This window comes from Bos taurus, chromosome 29 (genome assembly GCF_002263795.3).
Source record: "Bos taurus isolate L1 Dominette 01449 registration number 42190680 breed Hereford chromosome 29, ARS-UCD2.0, whole genome shotgun sequence".
NCBI classification, from domain to species: domain Eukaryota; kingdom Metazoa; phylum Chordata; class Mammalia; order Artiodactyla; family Bovidae; genus Bos; species Bos taurus.
The window spans coordinates 50,658,066-50,677,680 of NC_037356.1; the positions used below are offsets into that span (position 1 = coordinate 50,658,066).

General features: G+C 56.2%; 2 protein-coding genes across 2 annotated transcripts in view; one reads left to right on the forward strand and one right to left on the reverse strand.

Moving 5' to 3' along the window:
* DEAF1 (DEAF1 transcription factor) overlaps positions 1-9,575 on the forward strand; it is a 28,290-nt gene extending 18,715 nt beyond the window's left edge. Inside the window, exons 11-12 of the mRNA XM_024987619.2 lie at positions 1,652-1,741; positions 9,138-9,575. Of these exons, the coding sequence (XP_024843387.1) occupies positions 1,652-1,741; positions 9,138-9,242 (195 nt within the window). The 3' untranslated portion in view covers positions 9,243-9,575. The remainder of the gene's footprint in view (positions 1-1,651; positions 1,742-9,137) is intronic.
* A 3,018-nt stretch (positions 9,576-12,593) lies between these two features.
* DRD4 (dopamine receptor D4) lies at positions 12,594-15,496 on the reverse strand. The gene is made up of 4 exons (XM_024987628.2): positions 15,189-15,496; positions 13,595-13,707; positions 12,959-13,491; positions 12,594-12,877 (listed from the first exon to the last, which is right to left on the reverse strand). Exons 1-4 carry the CDS (start codon positions 15,456-15,458, stop codon positions 12,675-12,677), a joined length of 1,119 nt encoding a protein of 372 aa, XP_024843396.1. The 5' UTR covers positions 15,459-15,496; the 3' UTR covers positions 12,594-12,674.
* Positions 15,497-19,615: the final 4,119 nt, after the last annotated feature.

Below are 19,615 nucleotides of genomic sequence, written 5' to 3' on the forward strand. Positions count from 1 at the left end.
TCCCCCTTTTCCTCACCGGGCACGCTGGTGGGGGCTCCTCCTGGACAGGGCTGGTGTAGTGTTTCCAGAACCCTCCCCCGCAGGTTGTCTCTAGTCCCTTTGTGTCTGAATGGACCCAGGGGGCCCGTGTTGTGGGCTTCACTCAGCTTGTTGCATCTTAGGCGGCTGGAACTCTCTCAGTGTCTCCCAAGTCCCTTACCTGGCCCTCTGAACTCCTTCCTCCTCTCTAGGACTGGAAGACCCCCCAGGCCCAAACTGGGGGCTCCCTGCCCCGGCCCTGTAGTTGTTTAGTCAGTCAGTCGTGTCCGACTCTGTGACCCCGCGGACTTCAGCACTCCAGGCTCCTCTGTCCTTCACTATCTCTGGGAGTTTGCTCATGCTCCTGTTCTTTGAATCGGTGATGCCATCCAGCTCCAGGCCTGGAATCAGCCGTGGAGAATGAATGGTCTTAGGAACCAAGATCTGGGCCTTGCTGGCCGGCGGCGCGGAGCCGTGTGGGTCCTGGCAGGCGTGTGCAGACCTTGCCCCGGGTGCTCTCCGCCGTCCGCCTCCCCCTGCACGTGTGCTGATGTGTCTGACTTGGATCCCGGGCTTCTGGTTATTTTGGGTTAAGAAATATTTTTCCCAAAGGAATATGTTGGGAAGGCCCAAGGGATTGGAAATACTTTCTGCACACAAGCAGCGCCTGCCCCCCAAGGTTCATCACAATGCAGGCCTTTGCTTCAGGTGAGAGGCGTTTACCTGCTGTTGTCCAAGGACAGCCCTGGTGCTGGGAGCACAGCCAGGGTGGGCCCAGGTGCTGGTGGGGGTCAGGGTGCGGCGCGAGGGCTCCCAGACGAGAGGCAGGAGGGTCCTCGGGGCCCCAGACCTCGCAGGCGGCTGCCGGCTGCTCCACGCCCAGTGCCGAGGGCTCTGCAAGACCTCTGCTCTCCCCGGAGAATCTCTTTGTCCTGGAAAGGAGAGGCAGGGACGAGCCAGCTTACTGCCTCGGAGCCCCTCTGATGCTGGAGTTTCCTGAAGAAGTGGGGGATGGCAGGTTATAGGTGGGAAGTATTGGTCAGCATTGTGGTCAGCAGAGAAGGAAGCTGAATCCAGAACAGGAACCAAGACACAGCATGCTGTTTTTCCCACACAGCCCCCCACCGGCCAGAGCAGGGGTCTGGCCTGCAGCGTGCTGGGGTCCTGCTGCCTGCCACCGTGTGTGGGTGCACACACTGGCCCGGCCCCATCACCCCCTTGCACTGCCCCCTACCGCCTCTCCCCGTTCTAGAAGGAACAGCGGCACGCTTTGTGGGAAAAGAACACAGAAGGCCCAGCTCACGGAGCCCAGCTGGTGGGCTGGGGCACCTGGGGTGCAGGACAGGGGGCACCCAGGCTGTTAGTGGGGTCCAGCTGAGGGCCTCCGGGGCCTGGCCACTCAGGGGCTGGCCCTGACGCCTGAGAATTCTGGTCCTCCCAGCTTCGCCTTCTGCACACTGGGTGGAAGTGAAATCCCTGCAGTTTGGAGCAAGGTTGGCCTCCAGCCCCCTGCCTCCTGCTCAGAGTCTGTAAGGCAACGGCGGGAGATGCGGGTCGGTCTGGTCCCGGTCACCAACTCCTCTTCTGTGTCTCTGGGCAGCGTGCCCACCACTGACACCCTGTCCTCTTGCAGCAGTCCTGTGTGAACTGTGGCCGCGAGGCCCTGAGCGAGTGCACCGGCTGCCACAAGGTCAACTACTGCTCCACCTTCTGCCAGCGCAAGGTAGGCCCCGCCCCCGCCCCCTGCAAAGCCAGGCCCCGCCCCCGCCCCGCCTTCGGCACAAGCTAGGCCCCGCCCCCGCCCCGCCTGCCGGCGCCAGGTAGGCCCCGCCCCGCCCCCTGCGGTGTCCCCAGGCCCCCGCAGGGCCCCCAGGCAGCCTCCTGTGCCGTGGGCTGTGGCCGCGGAAGCCGCTGCTCACCCGCTGCCCGGACCTCATCCTGGTCAGCATCCCCAGCCTGGCCGCCTGGTCACAGGTCCTGGCTGTGTGCACGGTTGCACGCTGTGCTTCTGCTTCCATCCCTTGGCCTTTGACCCTAAGGAGACTGGAGAGAGTAGCACTTGCTGGCTTTCTGGCCCTTACTCAGAGTGCAAGGCCTAGCCGTGGGGTGGGGGCCTGTGGGGTTCGCCTCTCCTGGAAATTTGCCACAATGAGGAACAGCAACGTGATGGGTGGACACACAGTGACTCGTGTCGGCCTTTGCGTTGCCGGGATGCCCACGACTCCCGTCCTTAGATGCCCTCCAGTGAGAGGTGGGCAGGGATGACCCCCACGACCAGGGTGTGTGGGACCTTCCTCCTCTGCGTCTTAGGGCTGCGTGGGGCGCTGAGGAGGTCGGCACAGCGTGGAGGGCATGTCCATGGCTCCCAGCTTGCTCCCCGGCCCTGCCTGTGTGTCGGGCTGGATGCTTGGGGAAGAGACCCACGGGTTTGCTTCTCCCTGGTCTCACCAGTGGGCTGGGCACTGAGGACAGGGCGCCTGCTTGCCCGCTGTGCCTGGGGCACTGCGGGGAGCTTGGGCTGCCAGGAGGAGCCAGCTTGTGATCCCAGAGGGCAGCTGACGGCTGGTGTCCCTGACTTTGAACCATCCCAGGAAGATTCGTGGGTTTATTTTTTGATGCAGTCATTTTAGCTAGATGCCACCTTGACTACAGCAGCTGCACTCTTACTGAGCTGGGCACTTAGGTCTTGGGTATAACCTTGTAGACGAAGACTCCAGTTCTCCGCTGACTGTGTTAGATTCGTCCGCTTGCAACACGCTGCCCTGATAAAGGCATGGGCTTTGAAGTACAGTGAATTTCAGAAACGCTGATTCTCACGTGCAATCCAGAATGAACACTTGGGAGGACCCGCAGCTCCTTGTGGTAAACGCTGGTGCTGGCAGTGAGGCTTCCGGCCCGCGCTCTGCGCCCTGAGACCCGGGGCACTCGGTGCCGCTTCCCTTCCTGTGAGTGGGAGCGGCCATGCGCTGTGCCGCTCTTACGTGCAGGCTCCATTTCTTTTCCAGTCCCTTTGGGGGGTGGGCGTGTGTGTTTCATGCCTTCACTGAGGGAGGCAGGACGCACAGACCGTAAACTCCACCAAGCTTAAGCGCACAGTTCAGCGATCCACAGTAAGTCTGCCATTGTGAAAACATCACAGCTCAGCTTTAGGACCTCCCATCACCCCCAAAAGCCCCCTCAGGCCGACGCTTCCGGGCACTGGCGACCAGGAGCCTCTCCCTCCGTCGCTCACCCGCTCTGCACACTGGCCACAGCAGACTCACGCTGCGTGTGATTGCCTGCATCCAGCTCCCCCGAGCAGCTTTCAGGTCCACCCTGTGGGCCTGGGTAGTCTGCCCGGTGTGGCTGGACCTCGCCTGTTCTCCAGCCGTCACCCGACGGATGTCTGGGCAGCCCCCACTGGGTGAGTGTCGGTGGACACTCAGGAGGGACTCGCCGGAGGGCAGGTGCTTGTCTCGGCTGCATTCACATGTACGTTTTAGGCAGACTTGTGTGTGACTCTGGTAGGAAACTCAGCTTGGCCAGCAGTGAGTCCGCCCTGCCCGCAGGGCTCACTCGTGCCCTCTGCTTGTAGCCCTGCCACTGGGGGTGGCGGCCAGTGGGTTTAGTTGGCGTCTCCCTGATGACTGATATGTCGAGCAACTTTTTGTGTGCTTACTGGGTAGTTGAATATCCTTTGGCCAGAAATGTCTATTCAGATCTTTTGCTCATTTTTAAATGGGATTATTCCTCTCCTTATCAAGTGTGGCAACGTCTATGTGCAGTCTGAATACAAATTTGAAGCCCAGCTTTTAAAAATTCTTTATTCTTTATTTTTGGCCGCGCCGTGCAGCTAATGGGATCTTAGTTCCCCAACCAGGGATTGAACCATTGTACCCTGCAGTGGAGGTGTGGAGTCCTAACCACTGAATGGCCAGGGAAGTCCCAAGAGGCCCACTTTATTAAAAATGTTTTTAATGGAGATCACGCTGTTGGTGTAGTATCTCAGAAAGTTTGCCTGACTCAAGGTCAGGGAAATCTATTTTTTCCTAAAACATTTATAATTTTAAGTCTTGAATTTTTATTTTCTTTAACTCACTATTATTTTGGGGACTGCACTACACACACAGCTTGCTGCATCCAAGTCCCTCCACCGAGCGTTGAACCCTGGCCAGATCCTAACCTCTGCACCATCAGGAACTCCCTGTTTTTAGATCTATGATCCATCTTGAGTTAATTTTTATGTATGATGTGAAACATTGTGGGGCCATGCCCGTGGGGCCACCCAAGACGGGCGGGTCATGGTGGAGAGATCTGACAGAATGTGGTCCACTGGAGAAGGGAATGGCAAACCACTTCAGTATTCTTGCCTTGAGAACCCCATGAACAGTATGAAAAGGCAAAAAGATAGGATACTAAAAGAGGAACTCCCCAGGTCAGTAGGTGCCCAATATGCTACTGGAGATCAGTGGAGAAATAACTCCAGAAAGAATGAAGGGATGGAGCCAAAGCAAAAACAATACCCAGCTGTGGACGTGACTGGTGATAGAAGCAAGGTCCGATGCTGTAAAGAGCAATATTACATAGGCACCTGGAATGTCAGGTCCATGAATCAAGGCAATTGGAAGTGGTCAAACAAGAGATGGCAAGAGTGAATGTTGACATTCTAGGAATCAGTGAACTGAAATGGACTGGAATGGGTGAATGTAACTCAGATGACCATTATATCTACTACTGCGGGCAGGAATCCCTCAGAAGAAATGGAGTAGCCATCATGGTCAACAAAAGAGTTCGAAATGCAGTACTTGGATACAATCTCAAAAATGACAGAATGATCTCTGTTCGTTTCCAAGGCAAACCATTCAATATCACAGTAATCCAAGTCTATGCCCCAACCAGGAACGCTGAAGAAGCTGAAGTTGAACGGGTCTATGAAGATCTACAAGACCTTTTAGAACTAACACCCAAAAAAGATGTCCTTTTCATTACAGGGGACTGGGATGCAAAAGTAGGAAGTCAAGAAACACCTGGAGTAACAGGCAAATTTGGCCTTGGAATACGGAATGAAGCAGGGCAAAGACTAACAGAGTTTTGCCAAGAAAATGCACTGGTCATAGCAAACACCCACTTCCAACAACACAAGAGAAGACTCTATACATGGCCATCACCAGATGGACAACACTGAAATCAGATTGATTATATTCTTTGCAGTCAAAGATGGAGAAACTCTATACAGTCAGTGAAAACAAGACTCGGAGCTGACTGTGGCTCAGATCATGAGCTCCTTATTGCCAAATTCACACTTAAATTGAAGAAAGTAGGGAAAACCACTAGACCATTCGGGTATGACCTAAATCAAATCCCTTATGATTATACAGTGGAAGTTCGAAATAGATTTAAGGGCCTAGATCTGATAGATAGAGTGCCTGATGAACTATGGACTGAGGTTCATGACATTGTACAGGAGACAGGGATCAAGACCATCCCCATGGAAAAGAAATGCAAAAAAGCAAAATGGCTGTCTGGGGAGGACTTATAAATAGCTGTGAAAAGAAGAGAAACAAAAAGCAAAGGAGAAAAGGAAAGATATAAACATCTGAATGCAGAGTTCCAAAGGATAGCAGCAAGAGATAAGAAAGCCTTCCTCAGCGATCAATGCAAAGAAATAGAGGAAAACAACAGAATGGGAAAGACTAGAGATCTCTTCAAGAAAATTAGAGATACCAAGGGAACCTTTCATGCAAAGATGGACTCGATAAAGGACAGAAATGGTATGGACCTAACAGAAGCAGAAGATATTAAGAAGAGGTGGCAAGAATACACAGAAGAACTGTACAAAAAAGATCTTCACAACCCAGGTAATCACGATGGTGTGATCACTCACCTAGAGCTAGATATCCTGGAATGTGAAGTCAAGAAAGCATCACTACGAACAAAGCTAGTGGAGGTGATGGAATTCCAGTTGAGCTCTTTCAAATCCTGAAAGATGATGCTGTGAAAGTGCTGCACTCAATATGCCAGCAAATTTGGAAAACTCAGCAGTGGCCACAGGACTGGAAAAGGTCAGTTTTCATTCCAATCCCAAAGAAAGGCAATGCCAAAGAATGCTCAAACTACCACACAATTGCACTCATCTCACATGCTAGTAAAGTAATGCTCAAAATTCTCCAAGCCAGGCTTCAGCAATACGTGAACCGTGAACTTCCAGATGTTCAAGCTGGTTTTAGAAAAGGCAGAGGAACCAGAGAGGCCACCATCCACTGGATCATCGAAAAAGCAAGAGAGTTCCAGAAAAACATCTATTTCTGCTTTATTGACTATGCCAAAGCCTTTGACTGTGTGGATCACAATAAACTGTGGAAAATTCTTCAAGAGATGGGAATACCAGACCACCTGATCTGCCTCTTGAGAAATCTGTATGCAGGTCAGGAAGCAACAGTTAGAACTGGACATGGAACAACAGACTGGTTCCAAATAGGAAAAGGAGTTCATCAAGGCTGCATATTGTCACCCTGCTTATTTAACTTATATGCAGAGTACATCATGAGAAACGCTGGGCTGGAAGAAGCACAAGCTGGAATCAAGATTGCCGGGAGAAATATCAATAACCTCAGAGAGGCAGACGAAACCACCCTTATGGCAGAAAGTGAAGAGGAACTCAAAAGCCTGTTGATGAAGGTGAAAGAGGAGAGTGAAAAAGTTGGCTTAAAACTCAACATTCAGAAAATGAAGATCATGGCATCCGGTCCCATCACTTCATGGGAAATAGATGGGGAAACAGTGGAAACAGTGTCAGACTTTATTTTTCTGGGCTCCAAAATCACTGCAGATGGTGACTGCAGCCATGAAATTAAAAGACGCTTACTCCTTGGAAGGAAAGTTATGACCAACCTAGATAGCATATTCAAAAGCAGAGACATTACTTTGCCCACGAAGGTTCATCTAGTCAAGGCTATGGTTTTTCCCAGTGGTCATGTATGGATGTGAGAGTTGGACTGTGAAGAAAGCTGAGCGCCGAAGAATTGATGCTTTTGAACTGTGGTGTTGGAGAAGACTCTTGAGAGTCCCTTGGACTGCAAGGAGATCCAGCCAGTCCATTCTGAAGATCAGCCCTGCGATTTCTTTGGAAGGAATGATGCTAAAGCTGAAACTCCAGTACTTTGGCCACCTCATGCGAAGAGTTGACTCATTGGAAAAGACTCTGATGCTGGGAGGGATTGAGGGCAGGAGGAGAAGGGGACGACAGAGGATGAGATGTTTGGATGGCATCACTGAGTCGATGGACAAGAGTCTGAGTGAACTCCGGGAGTTGGCGATGGACAGGGAGGCCTGGCGAGCTGCGATTCACGGGGTCGCGAAGAGTCGGACATGACCGAGCGACTGAACGGAACTGAAACATTGTGGACGTGAGCCCAGCACACGTTGAGTTTTACGTACTATATGGATTTACATAGTCAGGTAATTTTCAAATTAAAAGTTTATTCGAGTCTGAAAAACAGCAAATGCTGAAGAAGATGTGGAGGAAATGGAGCCCTCCTGCGCCGTTGGTGGGGTGTCAATTGCTCTAGCCACAGTGGAAAACAGTGTGAGGTTTCCTTAATTTAATAAAACAGAGTTACTGTATGACCCAGCAATCCTGGACATATATCCAGACAAAATTCTAATTTGAAAAGGTAAATGTACCCCAGTGTTCACAGCACCAGTATCTACAGTAGCCAAGACATGGAAGCAGCCTAAGTGTCCATCAGCAGAGAAACGGATGAAGTTGTGGTGCGTGTACACAGTGGGATATCACTCAGTCATAAAAAGGGGATGAGGCCACTCGCAGCAAGATGGGCGAACCTAGAGCTTGTCACACTAAGTGGCGTTCGTCAGAAAAGATGAATATCGTATCACTCATGTGGAATCTAAACAATGATCCAGATGATAACTAAAAATGATACTAAAAAAGTATACAGATACTTATTTACAACACAGAAACAGGCTCACAGACACCAGGACACACTTGTGGTCGCCGAGGAGGGTGGGGCAAGGGGGGTGACTGGGAGTTTGCAGTTAGCAAAGTGAGGATGGGTGAAGACACAAGGCCCCACTGTCCGCAGCAGGGGCTGTGTTCAGCGTCCTGTGGTAGACCATGATGGAGAAGAATACGCCAAAAACATAACATGTTTAACAATCACTGCTGTACGGCAGAAATTAACATTGTAAATCAACTATACTCCACAAACTTTCGTCTGTTCTTTTGATACGCAGCCAGACATTGTTTTTCTGCACTTCTCAGATAACTGTGTTTACAAATGGAGGGTCTGTGGCCTCCATGCACTGACAGGGCACGGTCAGCGTTTTTAGGAGTAGAGTGTCCTTTGCATTAGGTCCATGGACACTGAACAGACCGCAGTGCAGCATAGCCCAAGCAAGCCTGGGACGGCTGAGCCCAGGTGACTGGCTCAGTTGTGACATTTGCTTTATTCTGGAGGTGAACCTGCGCTCTCTCCCAGGTATGCCTGTAATGATTTGAAATTTCACCTTTTTATTGTAAAAATAAGGCACACTTATTGTAGCCAATACGGAAGCAGAGGACAGCACGGAGACAGGCAGGCAGAGCCTGCTCCCGGGGTCACCCTGGCCTCTGCTCCTCCACGCGTGTGTGACGCTCATTCACGTCTTGTGTTTCACTGAACCCTAGCCTCTCGTGTGTTCTGGGTCCACGTCTCCACTAACCACACCCCGTCAGGCCCTCAGAGCCTGTGAGCGGCGGCAGCATCTCTTATCCTGACGGCAGGTGTGGGCCGTCTTCCCCGACCTCCTGGGGGGCCCTGTCACCCAGCCCCTCTGTGGATACGCTTAGTGTTCTCACTTGGGCACTTATCAGTAACACGGTGGGCAGCGACGTCAGATACAAGTATTTCTCTGCAGGTGTGATTGTGTTTGCTTGATCCCAGGGAGGAAGCCGCCAGATGAGAGTGTGGACGTGTTTGCAGGGCCATCCAGGCTGTCTGCCTCTGAGTGCGTTCCTTAAACAGGGTGGTCGAGGCTGGGCGCCCCTGCCCAGGAAGGCTGGCTGCTCAGCACGTGCAGGACCGCGGCCTCGGGGGGGCGACCACTCCCGGAGCCGTGACTCGGTCTGTCCTCCCTTGCAGGACTGGAAGGACCACCAGCACATGTGTGGTCAGTCTGCAGCCGTCACTGTCCAGGGGGACGACGTCCACGTCGGCGAGGGCGTGATCGAGAAGGTCACCGTGTGAGGGCCCGTGGGGCCTCTGCGGCCAGGAAGGACCCTGGAGGACAGGGGACTCTGAGGACAAGGAGGAACTTGCTGGCCAAGTTACGAGTGGACGTTGGGCGACCGGCGCCCTCAGCAGCGCGCTCCCACTGCCGAACTCGGGGCGGGCGCTGGCCCCTCCGTGGCTGCTGGTGGACACGGCCTGGGCCCGATGCTCGTGGTGCTTTTTTTAATCCCTTGGATCATGAGCGTCCAGTCTTCCCTACGGGTGTGTCGTGTTCTGTAACACGCGTGTACATATATGTGTCTTGTCAATAAAGTCAATACCCCTGTCCCACCTGGACAGGTGACTCCAGTCCTGACCTCCCCAGGGGGCTGTTCTTGGTGCAGCTCAGAAGCCTTGAACAGAAGGGGCCCTGCCCGGCGGGGGTCCCAAAGCCACCAGCCAGGAAGGCCAAGCCCCACTGTCCAGGCTCGGGGGAGACGAGGCGCCCTGGCCTGCCACCCTCCTCTGCAAGGGTGCACCGGGCCACTGGGCACCTGCCTGGCACGGCTACTGCCTAAGCCCAGCAGTCCCACCCAGCATGGCAGCAGCCTGGGGCCTGATCCCCGTGACTTCCCAAGCCCGCCTGTGCCCAGTGCCTGTTCTGGGGGAGCCCTGGGTCTGCAGCGCCCCCTCTTCTCTGCACTGAGGAGGTAGGGGCTCTGCCCCAGTCACAGACTCTGACCCCGATGCTTGCCCCCCTGGTCGATTCTTCCACATTCATCTCCCAGCTCCTGTTTCCAGAAGGTTCTTCTCAGTCCATAGCACATGGCCTTCGGGGACGCCACTGGCTCCGGGTGAGCCCGGGGGTGGCTGGAGGCCTGAGGGAGAGGGCTGTGAGCCCAGGAGCCCCAGGGCCCGTCCCCACACCCAGCCTGGCTGCAGGTGATGGAGGGCCCTGCCCCCAGAAGCCTCTGCCGGCGCTCTGCCTGGCCTCCACAGGCTAAGTGGGTTTATTCGGGTTTTATTTAGCTGGTCTTCACTCCTCTCCACTGTCTCAGGGAAGGCCAGCCCCGCCTCCTGGGGTTTGGAGAGCTAAGAGAGCTGGGGAGGCATGACAGCCTCGGCAGGAGGGGCTGGTGATGGCTGCACCCCTGAAAGGAGTCTCCCCAAACATGAAAAGGCTAAAATGGCGACTGAGGTGGGCATGAAGCCCACAGGCAAAGGGTGCCAGGTCCTTCCCTGGTGTCCAGCTCTGGCCAGGGGACCCCTTCAAGCAGTGCAGCGGTCTCTGGACCAGGCCTTGCAGGGAGGCTGTCCTGGGCAAGGGTTTCCTGGGATAGGGGCAGCTTCTCCTCAGGACGGAAGCCTTGGGACTATGTGTTTTGGGAGCACTTTCCAAAATGTATGGTTTCTGAGCCTGTGAAGCTGTCTCTGCATCGTGCTGGACGTCAGGAGGTTTCCAGAAACTCCACGACACCAAGTGTGGGTTGCACCTTCACTTCCATGTCAGCACTTCTGACGGCATTGCCTTCTGACCGTGCCTCCTGCCAGACGCACCCCCAGGGACAGGGCAGGCTCGGCATCTGTCAGCGCAGCGCAGCAGCCATCAGGATGCTGGTCCTCTGCTGAGGTGTGGAGACGCGTGGCATCAGGGGGCCTGCCCAGTGCTGGGACCCTCGAGGCGCCTGCTGGAGCCCCGGGTCAGCCAGACTCCGGCATCTGCACCCAAGCCCACCGTGCCCCTCCCCTGCCCAGCTTGCCCTCCATTTCCAGCTTGTCCCCCTCTTGGAGTCTGTGCACAGCGGGGATGGCCCAGGGACAGCAGCAGGCTCCAGCGCATCCACGTCCCCGCCCCCATGAGGTGCACTTACTAGCCTGGCCTATCAGGGACGTGGTCACCCTGTTCCCAGTACAGATGAGAAGGGTGCAGAGATGGGCACGTGGCCTCTCTCCACGCAGACACTGGGGGGTGGGCAGAGCAGCTGGTGTCCACACTGGGTGTGGCTGCTGCCAGCGGAGATCCTCTTGGCAACAGCAGAAACTAGCTCTAACCACCGGAAGTGACCACAGAAGGCCCGACAGGTACACGGCAGAGATGAGCTTCAGGGCACAGGTGTGGCCTGTGGACCTGCGGGACGTGCAGCCAGGCGGCAGGGCCAGTGGCCACAGTCAGGGCCCCTGCTCCAGTCCTGACCCTGACTCTGGCCCTAACCCTGCTGTCAGCCCAGTGGGTCCCTCCCTGGTCTTCACTTCAAGTCTGAGGTTCTCAGAGGGATCATCAGCCTAGCTCTGGAGCAGGCATCCTGCCCAGTCTCAGTTGTACCATCTGGGGCCCTCCCTGGGCACTGGGGCTCCCCCTGGGTTTGGGGGACCCTCCCTGGGCACTGGGGCTCCCCCTGGAAGAGACCCAGGGTACGTGCTGTGGCCATCGTCTTGTTTCAAAGGGGCGGAGCTGCTGGAGGCTGGAGCAGCCCCAGGGTCAGGGTCCCGCCCAGGGCCCCTCTCCCTCTGTGTCAGCCCCTGTGGTACAGGCACACAGCATCCTGCATGGGCCCCCCGTTCCTCAGTGCTCGGCTCCCTGAGGGCAAGTCTCTCCCAGGGTGATATGGACAGGCTGGTCCTGCAGGTGGTCAGGGGAGGCTTCTTGGAGGAGGTGGCAGCTGAGCCCTTGAGAAGGAAAGGGTGCTCACCCACAGAGGGGACGGGCGGCCCCTCTTTTCATGGAATAGTTTAACATCCTGAGGTTGGGCCTGATGCTGTCACCTCACAGCCCACAGGAGCTCCTTCCAGAGAAGGACTTGGCACCCAGTTGTGGCCAGCTCGGTGGTCAGTGTCCCTGACCAGAGCGCTCAGCCACAGCACTAGGGAGCAGCGTGGCGCCCACGACGGGGGACTGAGAGGGCCCAGGTGAAGTCCAGGAGGGGCTGCCTCAGGTTACGGGGGTCACGCTGTGGCGGGGGGCGGGCGAGTAGCTAGCTGCTCTGGCCCTGGTCCTGGCCACGTGGCAGAGGATGGATGAGTGCCTTGCGGGTGTGTGCTTGGCCCTCCCTGAGCCCACCCAGCCGCCCGGCCCCTCTCCTGGGCTTCGGGCATCGGGTGGCAGGCAGGGAGCTGCGTTCTGACCTTGAGGGGGCTGCCAAAGTGGGGGCAGGGCTGGTGCCACTGGCTGGGGAGCAGAGTCGGGTGGAGTGTGTGGGGGATGGTGTGAGCCCAGGCAGCCTTCCGAGGTCCCGGGCGCCCCTGTTCCCGGGCATGCACCTCCCTGACGCCCCACTGCTCAGCCCAGGGCTCAGCCAGGACCTTCCTCAAAGGAAGGAAAGGGTTAACTGACCAGATGGGGCCAGTGGGGATGCCTCCTCCTCGCCCCCCGAAAACCTTCCCAGCAGGTGACCCGGGATCTGTTTAATTACTCCTACAAAGCCCCAGGCGAGGCGGGTCCCCGCCAGGGGAGGTGGCGCCGGCGCTCTGTCAGCAGCAGAGGCGGAAAGCCTTGCGAAAGACGGTGCGGAACTCGGCGTTGAAGATGGTGTAGATGACGGGGTTGAGGGCGCTGTTGACGTATCCCAGCCAGGTGACCGCGCTGACCAGCCGCGGGGACACGGCGCACGCGGGGCACAGCGCCCGCGTGATGTGCACCACGAAGAAAGGCGTCCAGCAGAGCAGGAAGGCCCCTGGGGGCGGGGCGGAGTCACCGCCACGCCCCCACCCTGGGCACCGCCCCCCTCCGCCGCGCCCCCGGGGCCGGTACCCACCGACCACCACCGGCAGGACCCTCATAGCTTTGCGCTCCCGGCCTGTGATCTTGGCACGTCTCCTCCTGCGGGCCTGAGGCGGGGGTTCGGCCGCAATGGCTTCCGGGGGCGCGACGGCGTCCGGGGCGGGGTCGGCGTCGGGGGTCGGGCCGGAATCGGGGGCGGGGGCGGCGTCGGTGGCCTGGCTGGCGTCCGGCGCGGGCGGGCCGGGGCCGCTGGGCCGGCGGGGCGCACGGCCGTGCAGCTTGGCGCGGCGGGCTGCCTCCCAGCGCCGCAGGCCGCGGAACGTGGCCCAGTAGAGCATCAGCATGAGCGGGCAGGGCAGGAAGAAGGAACATACGGACGAGTAGACCACGTAGTCGCGGTCCTCCAGGCGGCACACGGAGGGGTCGCGGCCGCGCGCGTCGTTGAGGCCGCACAGCACGGGCGCCGCCACCGCCGCCGACAGCAGCCACGTGGCGCCGATGAGCAGCAGCTGCCGGCCGCCGCTGCTCTGGCGGTTGTAGCGCAGGGGCACGGCCACGGCCACGAACCTGAGGGGAGAGCGGTGAGGGCGGCGGGGCGGGGCGGCCCGACGGGGCGCGCCCACGGCCACGAACCCGCGGGGAGCGCGGTGAGGGCGGCGGGGCGGCTTACCTGTCCACGCTGATGGCGCACAGGTTGAATATGGAGGCCGTGCACAGCATGACGTCCATGGCCATGAGCGCGTCGCAGAGGCCCGGGCTCAGCAGCCACACGCCGCCCTGCACCTGAGCACGGAGAGGAGCCGCAGCAACAGTAGTCTCGGGAAGCTGACCTTCCTCGGCCCCGCCCCCGAGATGTCTTCCTGACCCCCGCCGTTGCTGGCAGCGAGGGGGCTGAATAACAGAGGAGCCGCTCCGCGGGAAGCAGGGCGGTCCTCCCCTCCCCTCAGGCCGGGCGCCGAGAGACCTCCCATCCTTCCTGTTAGAACTGGGAAACGCCTTCGGATTGGAGGGGTGGTTTGGGGGCGTAGGCAACGGCTGGCGGTGATCCCTGCTGCTCAGGGTCCGCGGGGCCCCTCCCTGCAGGTGGGGACCTTGCTGCCCTAGAGCGTGAGCCCAGCATCCACCCCCGTCTCCAGCAGATCGCGCAGTTGGCCTGTCTGCTGAAACTGTCTCTGGGACTCTGGACAGGTCATCCCACTCTCGTCCCCGCACTCCTGAAGTGAGGGCAACGGTAGCATGCACATCATTGTTACGAAGTAGCAGCCTCGGCCCTCTGCCCAGCGCCCCCACCAAGGGCAGAGGAGCAGACAGCCGCCCCTTCTAAATCTCCTCCTGCTGATTTGGGACGATTAGGAGCTTAAGAGCCGTCACTGTGACGTCTGTCTACAGCTCGGGTGGGGGGGCAGTAGGTCATGCCCGTCCCTGTCCTGCTGGCCTCTCTGCCCAGCCCTGCCTGGACTCACCCTCCACCTTAGAAAACCATGCCTCCCCTCCCCCCACAGCCCGGGACACCGCGTCCCCAACTCCGCCTAAGCAGCTTTTCTCTGCCCAAACTGCAGAGTGGACATGGCTGGCACCAAGGGGGACCCACCCGAGGGCCAGACCTGACCTGGGTGTGGTGGTTCCCGGACCCAGGTTCTGGCAAAGGCCCTTCCCCAGCCCGGGTGGGCACCCCCTTCCTCCAGCCAGGCTCCCTGCCCTGCACCTCCCGGAAGCTGAGGGTCCCTCCTGCTGTGAGCCACGTCAGCGCAGGAGTGAGGGTGCCCTGCCCGGGTCGTGCTCGTGTGTGCATGCGTGGCTCTGTGTGGCTGTGGCCTCGTGGGGTGACCTCTGTGTCTCTGCCCCAGGGGAGCCGGTGTGGGGTAAGCCTGACTCTGCCAGTCCATCCAGCTGGCTCCCCCTGAGGGGACGGGAACCCAGCGGAGGGGGCTGGGTGGGGGTCTGGACTGCAAAAGCCGCCTGTTACTGGGGTCTGTGTTTGAAGAACAGAAGCATCTCTTGGGTAACAGAGAAAGCGAAGCGGAGAGAGGGACAGAGCGGGAGGGCGGACGGATCGCGAAGCGGACAGACGGACCGCGGGATGATGGCGGGTGGGGGAGCGAGGTTCAGAGGGAACCCGGCTCCGGTCGTCCTGGGAGCTGCACAGCGCCCAGCTCCAGGATCCTGAGAAGCCAAGCAGCGGGGTCAGGCTCGGTCCTCCGTGTGGCCGGGACAGGGGACCCGGAGCGGGCGAGGGTGCGCGTGAGGGGGCGACGCGGGCTCACCTCGGAGTAGACGAAGAGAGGCAGCACTAGCAGGGCGAGGAGCAGGTCGGCGGCCGCCAGACTCACGATGAAGTAGTTGGTGGGTGTCTGCAGGGACCGTTCGGCCGCCACGCTCATGCACACGAGCGAGTTCCCCGCAAGCACCGCGCCGATGAGCAGCACGCCCCCCACCAGCGCCGCCGCCGCCCCGGGGCCCCCGGCGCCGACGCCCGTGCCGGGCGCGCGCTCCTCCAGCAGCCCGTCCGCGTCTGCGGCGCTGCGGTTCCCCATGGCGCCCGGCCCGCGCGCCCCGCCGGGCGCTCAGCACCACGGACAGTCCCGGCCGCGCGCCGGAGCCCCGCCCCTAGGCCCGCCCAGCCGGGCCTTAGTCCCGCCCCGACCGCCCGGCTCCGCGGACCCCAGGGCGCTCCAAGCTGCACCCATTTTGGGCGTATCTTGGACTTCGACCCTAGGGCCGGGCAGATGGACAAACGCGCCGGCCCAGTGAAGGGATGTGATTGGCCTGGGCGGGTCCAGCATCGCTCTCTGCCACGCAGGGTTGCGGGACGACGCGAGGGTCAGCGCCCAGAGAAACCCACAGGATGAAAGGGCGACTCAACAATCCCTCGAGACTTGCGGGCACTCACGCCAGCGCCACCAGGTCCAGCCTCAGAGACCCCCGCGACCCTGCATGGGCCCAGGCTGGGCGTCCCCCTCCAGAGATGCTTCTGCAGACCCCCGAGGCAGAGATGGAGCCGCGTGGGGGGCATCCTTTCCAGGCTGCTTCCAACAGACGCCTGCACGCCCCAGCCCAGGCTCCCCCTCCGTCCCTCCAGGCGCACTCCTCTCTACACCCCCACCCGACCCGGCCTCTCTGCCCCCTTCATCTCCCCCTGCAATGATTGCAGACCCCAACCTGGGTCCCTACCAGCCTGGACCACACTCAGTCACTCTCCAACCCACAGCCACTGCCTGACCCTTATCCTCCTCCAGCAGTTGGGTGGGCAACCCTGATCCTGGCTCCATCACCCTGAGCAAGCTGTGTGCCCCTCTGAGCCTGAAAAATGAGCTCACCCCACAAAGCCTAGAGAGGCTGTAAAAGGAGCCAAGGCCACGAGAAGGCCACTGGGAGCTTAATCTTACCTGAGTCTCATCGTTCTCACAGAGAAGAGAAGCCCCACAGGAGAACCCTGTCAACCTGCACACCCTACACGCAGGGAAGTTAAAGAGAAGACAGCGACCCTGAGGAGACATACTGTGATGATCCCCACAAGGGGCAAAATCACAGGAGACCTGATAAAGGTCTGAAGACCAGCAGGGAGACTCAACGCTTATCAGAGGATGGGCTGGCCTCAGCGTTGAGTCTCCCTCCTGGTCCTCAGACATCTGCCACCATTAAGGGTGAAAAGGCAGCCCAAGGACTTCCCTTGATGGTCCAGTGGTTAAGAATCTGGCTTCCAGTGCAGGGAGGCAGGTTTGATCCCTGGTCCGGGAACTAGATCCCATATGCCTTGAGGCAACGAAGCCCACGAGCCACAAGCCCCAACTCAGACCTGTCACAGCCAAATAAATAAAGAAATGTGATGCTAAGAAAATGGAAATCTGCATATAAAGAAAATATATTTTGTTTAAAGAGAGTGAAAATGCAGCCCAGATTGGGGAAAGAATATGATGTAGCAGCAGCATGCTGTGTCGTGCGCTCACAGTCCTGTCCGACTCTTTGTGGCCACGTGGACTGTAGCCCGAAGGCTCATCTGTCCATGGGATTTCCTAGGCAAGAGTACTGGAGTGCAGCACAGCAAAAACAAACAACAAACAAACAATCACAACGACACGTCTTGCAGACAAAAATGGGGAGAAATGTCAGATGTGTAATTTGAAAATATTTCCTCCCAGACTGGAGAGGAATATTGTCTCTTCATTCTCCTAACAGTGTATTTGAGTTTTTTTTTTTATCTGTAAGGTACAAGCTGATGTGATTAATTGATTAATTTTTCTTGCCTGTGGATGTCTAGTTATCCCAGCACCACTTGTTGAAAAGACTTTTCTCTCCATGGAATTGCCTTTGAACTTTTGTCCATGAGCACTTGATCATATCTCTGTGGGGCTATTTCTTAACTCTCAGTTTCATTGTCCACATGTCTTTCAACAATAGTAGTCTTGATTATTGTGACTTTATGGTAAGTCATGAAATCATGCAGTGTGGGTCCTCTAAATTTTGTCCTTCACATGCCTGTCTTGACTGTTCTAGCTCCTTTGTCCGTCTGTGTGAATTCTATTTAAGCATCTATTTATTTACTTGGGTGTACATGGTCTTAGTTGGCATATGGACCTAGCTCCCTAACCAAGGGTGGAACCCAGGCCCCCTGCGTGGGGGTTTGCAGTCTTAGCCAGTAGACCACCAGGGATGTCCTTGTGTATATGAATTTTAGAATCAGCTTGTCCGTAGCTGCAAAAAAGTCCTGCTGGGAATTTGATTGGGGGGAAATTGACATTTTAACGATATTATCTTCCAACTCATGAATACAGTACATCTCTTCATTTATTGAGATAGTCTTTGATTTCTTTCATCAGTAATTCTATGAAACTGTGCCTTTGAATAGCATTTCCCTTAAGTCATAGGGCATCTTTCGTGTGCTTCTTGGTCATTTGTACAACTTTTTTGGAAACCATTGCAAATCCAAGGCCATGAAGATTTGTCCCTGTATTTCCTTCTAAGAGTTTTATTTTATTTTTTTTAAGACCTTTTTTTTCCTTCTCTTTTCTGTCATGTGTATGGCTTGTGGGATCTTATTTCCCCGATTAAGACTGGACCTGGGACCTTGGCAATGAGAGCACAGAGTCCTAATCACTGGACCACCAGGGAATTTCCAGTTTTATAATTTTAGATTAAATAATTTAGATTTTGACTCGTTTTGAGCTAATTTTTATATATGGTATGAGGTAATGGTTCAGCTTCATGGGTTTGCATGTGGATATTCAGTTATTCCAATGCCATTGAAGAAACTCTTCTTTCCCCATTAAATAGTCCTGACATCTTCATTGAAAATCAATTGATGGGACTTCTCCAGTCATACAGTGGATAAGACTCCATACACCCAAGGCAGGGAGCCTGGGTTTGACCCCCGTTCAGGGAACTAGATCCCACGAGCCCCAAGTAAGAGCTCAAGTGCTGCAACTGCAGATTCTGTGCCACAGCCGAGGCCCGGCACAGCCAAATACGCCACAGCCGAGGCCCGGCACAGCCAGATGCGCCACAGCCGAGGCCCGGCACAGTCAAACACCTCTTTTATTTAAAATAAATTGGTAGCGGATGTACGGGTTTGTATCTGAACTGTCGTCTCTATCCCACTGACCTTTATGTCTGGCCTTAACACCAGGACCACACTGTGTTGATTTCTGTAGCTTTGTAGCAAGTTTTGGAATCAGCCACTGTGCCAACTTTGTTTTTCTTTTTCAAGAATGCTTTGGTTATTTGGATTTCCTTGCAATTCCATACAAATTTTAGAGTTGGATTTTCCATTTATTAAAAAAAAATGTCATTGGGGTTTCAGTAAGCAGCATATTGAATCTGAAGATCATTGCTGAGCAAAGGCATCTTAACAATATTAGGTCTTCCAACCCATGAACATTCAGTTCAGTCGCTCAGTCGTGTCCGACTCTTTGTGACCCCATGAATCGCAGCACTCCAGGCCTCCCTGTCCATCACCAACTCCTGGAGTTCACTCAGACTCACGTCCATCGAGTCAGTGATGCCATCCAGCCATCTCATCCTCTGTCATCCCCTTCTCCTCCTGCCCCCAATCCCACCCAGCATGAGTCTTTTCCAATGAGTCAACTCTTCGCATGAGGTGGCCAAAGTACTGGAGTTTCAGCCTTAGCATCATTCCTTCCAAAGAACACCCAGGGCTGATCTCCTTTAGAATGGACTGGTTGATCTCCTTGCAGTCCAAGGGACTCTCAAGAGTCTTTTCCAACACCACAGTTCAAAACCATCAATTCTTCGGAGCTCAGCTTTCTTCACAGTCCAACTCTCACATCCATACATGACCACTGGAAAAACCATAACCTTGACTAGATAGACCTTTGTTGGCAAAGTAATGTCTCTGCTTTTGAATAATAGTAACCCACTCCAGTGTTCTTGCCTGGAGAATCCCAGGGATGGGGGAGCCTGATGGGCTGCCAGCTATGGGGTCACACAGAGTCGGACATGACTGAAGCGACTTAGCAGCAGCAGGTTGGCCATAACCCTCCTTCCAAGGAGTAAGCGTCTTTTAATTTCATGGCTGCAGTGATTTTGGAGCCCCAAAAATAAAATCTGACACTGTTTCCACTGTTTCCCATCTATTTCCCATGAAGTGATTAGACTGACGTATTATGCCTTCTTTAATCTCTTCCAGCAATGTTTTTTGCTTTTCATCGTATGAGTCTTTTACCTTCTTGGTTAA

Bases quoted from the DNA above. Each gene is read 5' to 3' on its own strand.
- DRD4 (XM_024987628.2), bottom strand. From the start codon at position 15,458: ATGGGGAACCGCAGCGCCGCAGACGCGGACGGGCTGCTGGAGGAGCGC. The intron at 13,708-15,188 runs GTGAGCCCGCGT...CTCCGTGCTCAG, and splicing joins CTCTCTTCGTCTACTCCGAG to GTGCAGGGCGGCGTGTGGCT. The intron at 13,492-13,594 runs GTAAGCCGCCCC...CTCTCCCCTCAG, and splicing joins TGCGCCATCAGCGTGGACAG to GTTCGTGGCCGTGGCCGTGC.